Source organism: Acomys minous (assembly GCF_964271855.1).
Source record: "Acomys minous genome assembly, chromosome: 3".
Taxonomy (NCBI): domain Eukaryota; kingdom Metazoa; phylum Chordata; class Mammalia; order Rodentia; family Muridae; genus Acomys; species Acomys minous.
The window spans coordinates 77,044,996-77,057,489 of record NC_140485.1 but is presented as its reverse complement, the minus strand read 5'-3'; the positions used below and the strand labels follow the sequence as shown (position 1 = coordinate 77,057,489).

General features: G+C 54.3%; 1 protein-coding gene across 1 annotated transcript in view; it reads left to right on the top strand.

The window, feature by feature from the left end:
* Positions 1-8,070: 8,070 nt before the first annotated feature.
* Positions 8,071-12,494, top strand: part of VSTM2L (V-set and transmembrane domain containing 2 like) — a 31,128-nt gene continuing 26,704 nt past the window's right edge. Inside the window, exon 1 of the mRNA XM_084774888.1 lies at positions 8,071-8,375. Coding sequence (XP_084631014.1) covers positions 8,255-8,375 — 121 coding nt within the window. The 5' untranslated portion in view covers positions 8,071-8,254. The remainder of the gene's footprint in view (positions 8,376-12,494) is intronic.

Sequence of the window (12,494 nt, the reverse complement as noted above, 5' to 3'; positions counted from 1 at the left end):
TCTTAACCTCAAACATTCCCTTTGAACAGAAAGACTCCCCCTGCTTCAATGAAAAGACCCACAAAGCATCAAGTCTGTCATCTATGCATTCTGTGCCTCTAGGTACCAGGCTCATTTTGTGCAAAAGGGGGTGGGGTGAGCAGTGCCCTGCAGGGCCCTGGCATCAGGTGGGACAGGATATATACCAAGTGCTCTCCTCTGGCAGCACCCAGCCTCTGAGGCACGCTGTTCATTGTTTGCTTCAGGAAGACCCACCTTGGACCCAGGATCTGCCATCAGACAGGCTTCAGGGCACCTCCCTGGGCCTCAGTTTCCCCCAACTGCAAGATAGTATTTGCATACCAAGTCCCCAGAGGATTAAATGGAATACCACAATGTCCATACAGCACGGAGCCTGGTGCATTTTGCGCCCTTGGTGAGCCACAGCTGTGATGATTCAAAAATAACCATCCAGGCATGCATGCACCAGAGCTTACTGTGCACTGGGTCCCAAGTTCAGGTCAGGTAGAAGAAACTGCTCTGAGGTGCTCTGCTCCTTTACTAGAGGCTGGAGCTGACTGGGCAGGGCCTCCATCTGGCCTTAGGGTGCCATTGGGAATGAGAGGAGCATCATTTTGCCCTAACAAAGCCTACAGTTTGGTGGCAGGGCGGGAGGGGGTGTCATGTGTCCGCTGACTATACAACCCATGACTTCATTCGAATAGTGACAGAGGCAGTCTTGGTTTCTGTGGATGCTCTGGCTAGGGCCTCTGCTGCTTGTCTAAGACCTTTTGCTTGCAGTAGAAAGTCACAAAATAAATTGTTCACAGATGAGGGAGCAATCCTTAGTGTGAATAGCTTCCTTCTTGACTCACAGGGTTATTTGTTCCTCTCTGTCCTGCAAGGCTGAGACCCTGTTTTCTCCTGGCTTCCATCTGAGGGTTCTGGGCACAGGAACTTGGGGCAGTAGACCCTGGCCACCTGTCTGAAACTCAATAGACACAACCAAACGAGGTTAACAGCCACACCCATGGCATGAGAGTTGAAAGTGATAAGTCCTGCACCTGACACACAGAGCTTGACAGTTGCTCCTTCTCTTCCTGTGTGAGTATATGGAGACCCTGGCCTTCTAGCCCCTTCTATCTCCGAAATCTACCTTGCATTGTCCATTAGGAAAATCAGGAGTCACACATGACTACTGTCCCCTACATGGGGCGATCCAAGCTGAGATGTAGTGAGTGTGAGACATGCTCGTGTCAGTGGACTAGTGTGACACACCTCATTAGGCAATGTGTATGATTATATGTTGAAACTGCAGTATTTTGTGTGTGTGTGTGCACGCATGTGCAGAAGGGGGTCAGAAGAAGGGGGTGGTAGATCCCTGGAGCTGAGCTGGAGCCCCCCCCTCCCCTCCCCCTGCCCCCTTCTCTTTCTCACTCCCTGTCTGCATGCAGGAAGCAGAGGTTGTCTGAGAACACGGCAGGAAGGACACCATCTCCAGAGAACAAGCCGGCACAGTGAGTTTGGACTCAAGGCTTGTGGTCTAAGCCACCCTGCCTGTGGTATTTTTGTTATGGGACACTAAAACAGAAGGTCCTGGGAGCTTTACAGGTGGCTCTTGGGATGTCACAGGGTTGGGTGTACTTGGATGAGCTGCCTGGCTGCAGAGGTGACAAGGGGTTGATTGTCTGCCTGGTCAGGCAGTGACATGGAGCCTGGGATGCAGCCGGGAGGCCTGGGCTTCCAGCCTGGCTCTGGTTCCCTGTTGGCAGGTGCCATGCTCATGGCACCTCTTCTCTCTGGGCCTCAGTTTCCCAGTCTATACAAGGTTCAAGTGGAGATGGGTTTTATTTCAGTTTTAGTAACTGTCTCTTTCAGCTAGGAGCTGGGGTCTTTGTGGGGCTTCCAGCTTGGCAAGGCAGAAGCCATATTGGACAATCTCTCTCCACCCACCCCTGCCTGGCCCTGACAGTAAACCCAGGGATGAACAGAGCTTTCCTAGGTGGCCAGGAACCCTGGGGGAGGCAGAGCACTCATAAAGGTAGGCTCCATCCTGGTGGAAGGGCTGGGTCTGCCCCAGGGTGCCATGCAGGCAGAAGGCCACAAGCCTGAAGGCTCACGTGACAGGTGAGTGGTCTCTCTATGGAAGCTTCCAGGGCTCATGCCAGCTTCTGATGGATCAGGGAAGGACAGCTGTCATCAGAGAAGAGCTGGTCACAGTGCAGCCCCTATGCTGCCCTCCAGGAATGCAAGAGCAGGCAAGGCCATCATCACAAGTCAGGGGCAGAAGACAAGCACCCTTTACCCTAACATGTGCTCTAAGACACATGTTGGGCACACTGGGGTGACTGGTAAGTTGGCAGATTGTCAAACATCTCCCCCACACCAGCATCTAGGCTGTACAGGACTCTCCCTAGGGTGAGTCGCAGACTTCAATGGGCACAGCCAGCCTTCCCAGAGATTCCAAAGCTATAGACATCTCAAAACTCTGTCTAAGGGCTCAGCAGCTAAGAGCAGTGCAGAGGACCCACGTTCAGTTTTCAGAAGCCACAAGGGCCAGCTTATAACAGCCTATAGCTCCAGCTCTCAGGGATGATCCTATGCCCACTTCTAGTCTCCATGGGTACTGCGTGCAGGTACCCACACAGACACACGTAATTTAAAAATAAAAAGTGAATCTTAGAAAATGGGAAATCTCTGGCCAGGCATGGTGGTGCACCCTTTTAATTTTAGTGCTTGGGAAGCAGAGGCAGACAGATCCTCTGAGTTCAAGGCCAGCCTGACCTACAGAGTGCGCTCCAGGACAGCGAGGGCTACATAGTGAGACGTGGTCTCAAAGAACAAAACAAAGCAAGACGCAACAGTTGGTGTGTGTGGTGATGCACGCCTTTAATCCTGCTCTTAAGAGACAGAGGAGAAGCTGGGCATGGTGGCGCACGTGTTTAATCCCAGCACTCTGGAGGCAGAGGCAGGTGGATTGCTGTGAGTTTGAGGCCAGCCTGGTCTACACAGTGAGTTCAGAGCAGCCAAGGCTACACAGAAAACCCTGTCTTGGGGGCAAAAAAAGAGGCAGAGGAGGCATATAGTGGGTTCCCTGCCAGCCAGAGTTGTTGTTGTTGGTGGTGGTAGTTGTTTTTTGTTTTTGTTTTCGTTTTTAAAATCCATCTAAGCCAGTGGTGCTTAGCTGTGGCTATGCACTGGAGTAATTTGGGACACTAATGTCAACATTTCCGGTTGTGGCCTGGGCACTAACAGTTTGTGTGATATGTACCTGAGGGGTCACTTTAGCCTCCAATCAATTATCAAAGACTTCAGGTGGATGTGGATGTGGATGGTGGTGTTTATGGAGGAAGGAGAGCTGTGAAGCTCATAGAAGTCCAAAAATTTATCCAAGCTCACACAGGAAGATGATAACCAAAGCTGACCTGGGCCTGGGCCTGCATCTCACAAGAGGCTACAAAGCCCCAGGCTTCTACAGAGCCCCGGAAGGCAAGGCTTTCTATATTTCACCTTAATAATAATGGAACCTGGTACAGTCAGGGCCACTCCAGTGATGGGCCAGGAGCCTCGATAGCCGTTACTGGAGCTATAAGTCATTCTCTTTATCCAAATCTTAGGCAGCAATTTAGGAAATTTAATTAAAGGGGGAGAAATGGGGACACCTTGAGTTCCCTGCCTCCTGTTAGGATGAGTGAAATACACAGGCTATAAATGGAGGTGCTGTCGGAGACGCAGCTCTGATGTTTTATTGCCAAGTTTTATTCGCTGATGTAAACGTAATCGCTGGCAACTGGAGTTCTATTAATGCACATATTTCCACATACCCGGGGCCCCGCCTGCCCTGCCCCCATCTCTGGGCTCTTTCGCCCCTCTCCCAGGTCAGCCCTGCTGCTGTCTTAGGCATGTTGGTGCCAAGTCTGGATTTCCCTGCCGGTTTTATACCCTCCCGTGGCAGATAAGGCTTTAATAGAATTCCATCGCTCCTCTGAGCTCAGTAATGCATTCTAGAAATTAGGCAGCTATATCCTAAAGCCATTGTTCCCCCTTACAAATGGGCTCCCTCAAAGCCAGTGACCGTGGGGTCTTGATAAGCTCCGGTGAAGCCTCGCTCCCATGTTATTGGTGTGTGCAAGGCGCGGCTCCGGCTTGTGTTGCTCATTGTTAGGGCCTGATACATTTAAGTCGTTTCCCCATGAATCAGGCAGCTCAGGTATTTCCCCCCCTGTGACATTGATAGATGAGCGAGAGGAAGCCATTTAGACGGCGCTCTATAGGGCCCTGGCCCACACGGTGAATGATTTCCAATGCCTGGTTTAATTTATTTTTAAATGAAATTTGTTATTGATTCTGGATTAAAAGGACAAATCTTACGGCTGTTACCACTGACAGAGCCACAGTGCTCAAGTGACACCTTTCAAAGAGGGGAGGGAGGGTGGCCTCCCAGAGTCAAGGGGAGGGTGGAGACTCTCCAGTGAGCTCTGCTGACTTGGCACAGGGTCCCCTGCTTGGAGCAACTTTGAGATGAGCACCTTTCCTGACTAAAGGACTTGCTCACCTCCCAAGCCTCATTTGCGTAGGAGAAATAGCAGTGATATTTGCCTCACATCATCCACGTGACTGCGAGATGCTTGCTTAGTTGTCTCCAGAGACAGTAGGTTTACTCTCTCCTGGAGCATTCCAGAGCCTGATGTGTGAGTAAGGTGCTCTTCCCTGCTGGATTCCCGGAGACTTTCCTGGGATGGTGTGTGGCTACCCCCTACCTCAGGAAACTCAGTCGGTACAGGGTCTGTGACTTGGATCTGGACCAGAGATTCAGACAAGAGACAATTACACAAGGAAGGCATGTAGCCTGGGAATTTGTTCTTCGCACCTGGCTCTGCCAGTCGTCCCTGCATCTTGCACAAGTGACTTCATCTCCTTGAGCTTCCGTCTCCTTGACCGTGAAAGGAGAACATTAGCCTCAGGGGTCGCGGATGGTGGAACCTGGTGTGGCTGGGGGCAGGGGTCCCTCCAGTGATGCTCCAGGGGCCTAGATGGCCATTCCTGGAGCTGTAAAGCCATTCGTTCTCTTTATGGAAAATTTTGGAACTTTAATTGAAGTGGGAGAAATGGAGACACCTCGAGTTCCCTGCCTCAGGGGTCATAGACACGAATATGATTTGTAAGTTTAAATTGCTGTTTAAGGAGGTGTTGTAGACAACACAAGTGGAGTGGTGTGATGCAATGGGAGAGCCCCTGAGGTGGGAGACCAAGGACTTGGACCTTGTTTGGGGACCTGGTTCTTACTTTTCTAAGCCGCAATGAGAGTTGTTGAGTTAAGGCTGCCCAGAGTGCCTGAGAGCACGGTCTCCGCAGCCTAGACCAGCAGCCTTCAAGCATTGCTTTGCTTTGGGTAGCAAGGTCAACCTTTCTGAGCCTCAGTTTCCTCCTCATCTGTAGATGACTGTGTGCAAGGAGGTACTATCATTGTTATATTACAGAGGAAGAAACTGAGGCAGAAAAATGAAGTAACTTTTCTATGGTATCAGGGCTAGCAAGTAGCTGGGACCCCTCCAATGTCATCCCGCTTGAGACTCGAAACTCAGGGTGTGGCCCTAGGACCCAGCATTTTTGAAAGTCCGTGTGCCCGTGTGCTCATATGCATGCATGTGCCCATGGGTGGCGGTCAGAGGGCCAGCACAGGTGGCAGTCACACCTCCTACCTTGTTTGAGACAGGGTCTCTTGTTGAACTGTGCACACCAGGCTAGCTGGCACCTAAGCTTCACGGGGTTATCGTGTCCCCCGCCCCCAGACGTAGGAATGCTGGGGTGGCAGGTGCACACTGCCAATCATTTTACATGGGCTCTGGGGATCTTAACTCATGTCCTCCTGTGCAGCAAGTGTTTTACCCACCTAATCATTGTCCCAGTTGCTAGAACCCACTCTTCTGCCCATGTGGCCTAATTTTCTCAAAGGCAAGTGGGGTGACTAGATTATTTGGCACAGTGTCAAGTCCACTGTGATGCAATGGGGGCTGGGGACTGGGAGAAGCTAGCAGGTATTTCTTGGGAACATTGGCTAGATGTTGGCCCATGAGGGACTCAGTGGCACAGGGGGCCTTGGCACGTTCACATATGGGGGGCAATGGGACGGGCCAGAACTCAACGGAGAGAAAGCATGCTCAAGATGGAGAAGTAGTCCGACCACAGACAAGTCAGGATTCTGAAGTAAGCATGTGACCTGGACAGCTATGCGGTCATTCCATCATGAGCCCTTCAAGTCAAGCCTTTCCTAGGCGCTGGACATGATGATGCATGGCACCTGTAAACCCAGGACTGGGTACATAAAGGCAGGAAGAAGACTGAGTTCCAGACCAGCTTCAGCTACGTAGTGAGTTCAAGGCCAGCCTGGGTTACACGAAACATTCTCAAAGGGGAAAAAAGCTAACCAACTGGCGAACAAATAAAAATTTAAAATCTAGTACCTAGAGGCTGTGAACCTGAAAGGCTATGACTTCTCCCTTCCCTCCAGCATCACTCAGTCTCTGTGTCTGTCTGCCTCTCTTCGTGTTTTGGAATGTATTTATTTGTTTCCAGTCTGTGTTTTGAGAAAGCGCAGGTTCGAGCCCAGTTCTGGAGCTGTTTAAAGAGCCCTCTGCACTGCCAGGTGATCCCGAAGGCGACCTGTCTGTGGAGCTGAAAGAGCTTTTGGCGGAGGTATCCGTGGTGCTGAATTAGTGCTTCTAAGTACATCACCTGACAGGGAATGGGGCACGGTTTTGAGTAAACTGGACTGTTCCTGGTGGCCATAGTGTGCTATCCACCATCACATCTGAAAGAGGGATGGGAAGATAGAATAAAGGCAGCGAGCACAGTGTGTCCCTCCGCTTCTTGGGTCTCTCAAAGTTTAGGTACTCGGAGCTGTGCGGGAGGCTGGATCCCCTTGGTGCTGCGTGGGGAGCGGTGTCCACGGTGCTGAACCATCGCATCTAAAATGCCCGAGAGGCGCTGTCCATGGTACTTAAAGGATGGATGGAGAGCAGTGCTGTCCTTGGCAGTGCTGAAAACACTCCAGCGAAAGCGAAGGAGGGACCCTTCCCCGGGTCAGAGGCCTTGACCAGATCTTCGCAGGACCTCAGAGAAGGCAGTCTGAAGCAATGGACTCTTCTTTAAAATGAGCCCAAGCCCTCCTTTCCTATCGCAACAACCCCAGTGAAAGGGTCAGGGGAGAAATCGGAATTGGACTGCCGCTCTTGGGAATGGAAGAGGCTTCATGCTTCACACGCACACACACACACACACACACACACACACACACACAACACACACACACACACACACACACACACACACACACACACACACACACACACACGCTCCGTTTAGACCTTTCGTCTAGGGAGAGCCTTACAGTCCAGAAGGGGGCGATCCAGTTCACTGCGTGGAGCCCCAACAGCTCTAAACTAGGAGCCCCACTAATTGCTGAGTCCCAGAGAGGGGAGCCATAAATGATAACCACAGAGGGGGCATGTGGACGCCGCGGCGCTCCCCGTTTTACACACCTAACTCCAAAGACCCTCACTACTGCTCCTGGAGGTGGCGTCTGTCCCCACTTCTCAGACGAAGACCTTGAGGAGCAGACGGTGGGGACCTGCATGATCACGCGGGGAGCCCAAGGCTGCCAGAGCTTTAACTAGCTCACCCGTATCTCATCTTGGGTGCGACCCCTGGCCCCATCCATCTGGCCTGCACGCCGCCAGGCCCTGACCTCTGCACTGCCTAGCTGGCAAAGTTGAGCGGTCCCTCCAGCGCGAGGGTCTGGCGGCAAGTGGGATGCTTTGCCCCTTATTCCAGACCATCGGATTCCTGCTCCCAACACCCTAGCATTCTGCCCCGCGGGGGGAAAGCGGGCCCCCAGGTGGTCTCCCGCACCCGGACCCGCCCCAGCCCCGCTCCCGCGCGGGAAGCCAGTTGCGAGTACCGCTTTAAAAATCCCAGCCTGGGCAAAACTTTGATGATAAATCAAGCTGCGGATCCCTCCGCCGCCGCCGGCTCAGGGCGGGGAGCGAGGGGGAGGGCGGGTGCGCGGCGGCACGAAGTGGCCTTCCGCGCAAGCGAAGAGTCCCGCAGTCGGAGGCGGCGGGCTGGGCGTGCGCTCGCTGCCTGCAGCCGGGGCCGGACCGGGGCCAGCGGGAGAGGGCGGCGGCGGCGCCAGGCAGGGCACGGCGGGCGCAGGCTCTGCAGGCTGCGGAGCCCAGATGTGAGGCGGCGGCGCCCCACGTCCGGAGCGCGCAGCATGGGGGCCCCGCTGGCCGCGGCGCTGGGCGCCCTCCACTACCTGGCACTTTTCCTGCAACTCGGTGGCGCCACGCGGCCCGCGAGCCATGCGCCCTGGGACAACCACGTCTCTGGACACGGTGAGTTCGCGCGCTGCCCCCACGGACTTCCCCCACCGAACCCCACCCCGGCCGCAGCCGCTCCAACTTGGCGGTTGCTGGGCTTGAACCTGCTATGGCTGAGACCGCGGCCCGGAGTCCCGGGGCGCCCCCTGCTGGTACTGAGGACCCACCCTGGCCCCCATTCTGGACAGCTTTGGGAGGAGGGTTCGCAAGCGCACCCCCCCATACACACACTAGCTCTCGCCCCAGCTCTCGGAAGACCTCCTCCTCGCGCGCACACGCTCACGCGGATACGCACACACCTCCGCGACCATACAGATGTCTCCAGCCGCGGACACCCTCAGCCACGCTCACTGCATCCTGCATCCCACACTCACAACTCCGCACACCCCCTCCGAGCCTCTCCTCGCTGGTAAATACACTTGTGCCCACTACGCATACACATCAGACACTGGCTAGTGGCTCACCCTGCCAGCTGGCACCCGGGCACACATGCTTCGCTTCGCCACAACTCTTGTCTGTCTGCCTGCAGACACGGATACACATGCACACACACACTTGTGCACGCACTTTGCCCACCCACTCCTCTCTGGATGCCTTTCTCCTTTGTGGGCTTAACGCTGAAGCTGCCCTTGTCCGCTTCATCGGGATCCATCCCTCCTACCGCTGGAAATGGTCCTGGTGGGCGCCAGATGCTGTTGCTTGAGACCTGCTAGCCTGGGTGGCATCTTCCTTTACCATGTGGGTGGCATCCCAGGGATAAGGTCAATGTGGGGGTGAGGAGGTAGGGACGGACAACTGGGATACACTGGAGTAGTTGAGGTCACTTCTTCCAGGCAGAGACAGGGAGTAAAGAGGAATTTAGGGTGCTTTGTTTGTCTCTGGGGGTGAACAGAAAACCCCTGAATCCTACAGGGCACCCTTCTCTTGAGCACCCCTATCTCACCTTTGCCCCCAGAGGACTGAAATGTTGAACCCTCAACTCCAGCATTGTGGGAGCAGGGAGCGAGCAAGTGTTTCCAGTACTGCCTGCCCAACTGCCTGAAGCTTCTCCCTTCCCCACAGGAACCCAAGTTGGCAGCAGCAGAGTTGAGTGGTATGAGGCAGGCAGCTCTGAGGAGGCTCCCTGCCCCTGAGCCACGCAGTATTATGGGGCAGGGACAGATGAAACCAGAAGAGACCCTGCTCCCATCCATCCTGTCCCCCAGGGGAGGCTGCAGCACCCATGCTGTGCAGCACCCATGCTGTGCAGCACCCATGCTGTGCTCTGTGTGCCCAGGCTTGGAGAGGTTTGAACAAAGGGTTGAGGGCAGGATGATTTATTCTGATGGGACTGAGTGAGGTGGGTGTGCACGGGAGGCTAGAGACCCAGGGAAGGCCTTTTAAGGGTGTTGCTGCATGAATGGGGTTGCTTCAGGAGGGAGGGGTTTGCAAAGCCACGCTTGGGATCCCTGCCTCTACACCCCACTTTGTTTGACAGAAACCTCGCTCAGTGCTTCATTTACATACCTTTGTGTCCGTCCTGATTTCTGCTGACCTGGCTGGAGAGGCGGTAAATAAAGACTATTTTGATGCTCTACTTGCAGATGGGAAATCAAGGCTCAGAGAGGTGAAGGGAGGTGTCCAAGGTCACACAGTGAGATAGTGGCTGAGCCAAGGCTGGCTCCAGGGTCTGTCAGGCGAAGCTGCACTTGGTCCAGGACATTCATCTCTCTGTCACATTCCTCCCCATTCAGGGGAAACTGGGAATCCCTCCCTTCTTTTTTCCTCCCGCTGCTCGCCCAGCTCAGTTCCTTGGCACTGTCAAAACTTACACTAGGTGGCTTCTTTGAGAAGGACTTCCCTTTCTGAGTTTCAGATCCCCTGAGGTACGAACATGGAACTCTGGGGCTTACAGTCATTCTGTCTTTGGGGCACCAGACCCCAGGACTTGGGTCATTCTTGAGCAAACAGGCTCTTCCCTCTGTGTGACAGTCTCCTCCAGCCCCGTGGTGCCTGCTGTGCAGAGGGGCCAGGGCCCCACTGTGATCTCCCCATCCCCACTCTGGACCAATCCCTGAAGGCCCAGGGGGAGATGCTGGAGGCAGACGGAGACAGAACCTACTGCTGGGAATCTGACCCCCTCCTGACTGTGCCTCTGGGTAAACGGGTCACCCCTTGGGACCTCCTGCTCTGTCCCTCAAGAAATGGCCCGGCTGCTCTGCGGGAGCCAGGCTGCCTTCTCGACATTGCCGGGGCTCAAAGTCACCAAGTCGTGGCTGCGAAGGAGCCCCACAGCTGCCCCTCTGCCGGGCCCAGCACCCTGTCACCACAGGAAGGGTCTGGAGCCACTCACTTAATCACAAAAAGAAACAGTTATTAATGATAGTGAGACGCGGCGAATAAGTGGGTCATGTCTAATAAGCCATTTGTGTTCAGGAGGAGAATACCAATTTGATAAAAGCTGTGTGTGCTGAAAAAAGCCCCGAAATTGCCGTTTAGCAGATTGGAGCCTGGTCGTTTCATTATTCCTGGGCTCCACGTGTCCTCAGCTGATTCTGGGAATACGGCCAGGTCAGGATGGTGTCTTTGGGTTGGGGGTGAAGGGTTGGGGATAAAAGTGGGGATACCTGGGGACGAGCCTGTGAGCCACAACTGCTTAGCTTGGTGTCAGCTCGTGGCTTCAGCTCCATCCGGTCCTGCCCAGCCATCAGCTATCGCCTTGCACCTGTCTGTCCCCGGGGTTGTCACACGGATTGCCAGTGACGTGGCAGGTCAGCAAGGATGTCTGTTTACTCCCAAGCCCGCTCCCACATTCACCCAACAACCCCCCCCCCCCTTCAAAGGAAGCATTGCAAAAGCTCACAGAATGCATAGTGCCTGGCTCTGAGAAGGCACCCTGAACCCCAGTACTGGAGGCAGAATAGGGAAACTCACACCTGCTCTGGCTTTCCTTATAAGAAAGGACCAGCTCACTGCTTTGCTCCCAGCAGAGGTGGGAGGCAAGGGAGCTATAGTGTTTGAGATGCCGACTACGTGTTCCAGATACCCGGCAGACCTCTTGCCACTGTGGACTCATGCAGGCCAGCATCATTTGTGTGAGGCTGGCATTAGAAACTCAAGAAAACCTTGTTCTGAGAGAGCCAACGACTTACCCAAGGTCACCAAGTCTGTACAGAGCCTAGAGGGCCAGATTCAGAGTGAAGGCATGCAGGTGGCTCTGGCGGCCCTGTCATCTTGAGTGGCAGACTCAGCCCAATCCTATAATGAACGTCTTTCTTGGCATAGCCTTCATTCCAAGGGCCCCTCCCCACTCCCAGTTCCTCAGGGAACTGGTAAAGCAGTGTGTTTCACCAAGAGAGACCAGAAGCTCAAGAAGGTGGCAGATCTTTCTGGAGTCCACATCTGAGCGCCCTGTGATTTTTCTGGGTGGGGTCAGGAAGGCCCTCGTCGGAGTCCATCAGAGTATGTGTGATATGTGTATGCCTCTCTGCCCCCCCCCCCCCGCTACCACCACCACCATTGACTCTCCTTTCCTTTCTTCCTTTTCTTTTTTTCCATTCGTTTATTTTTTTTTGAGGTGTGCTGTGGAGATCAGAGGAAACATCCTAGAATTGGTTTTCTCCCTCCACCATATGAGTCCTGGAGTTTGAACTCGGGTTGTCAGGCATGGTGACAAGCACCTTTACCTGCCGCGCCCTTCTTTTAATCGTGCTGGGGGATCGAGGTGGGGGGGGGTGGAGTGGGGGAGCCTTGTACTTGCCTGGCAGGAGCTAGCCCACTGAGCTACACCTCAGTCCCCGCCCCCCAATCTGCATTTTAATGAGCTCCTTGGTGTCTGAGGTGGGAAAGCCTGCCTCAGTCACCCATACCTGCTGGGGGATATACAGTGGAAATCACCAAGCGCTTGGGCTTTGGCTTTGGTTTCCTAAGGAAGAGTCATCTAAACAGAGAAGCCTTGAAAACCCACTGCAGCATGCCGCCCCGACCCAGCCCAGCACCGTCAATTATTAATGCCCCCCAGTGCAGACAAAGCCCTCAGCTTGGCCTGGCTCTTAGTCCAGTGAGCGATTGCTGGTCTGAGGTGGTCTGCGACGCCGGGAAGAAGCTGTGAGGTGCCCTGGAGGAGGGGCTCCGGGCCATTTGACATGCGGCTCA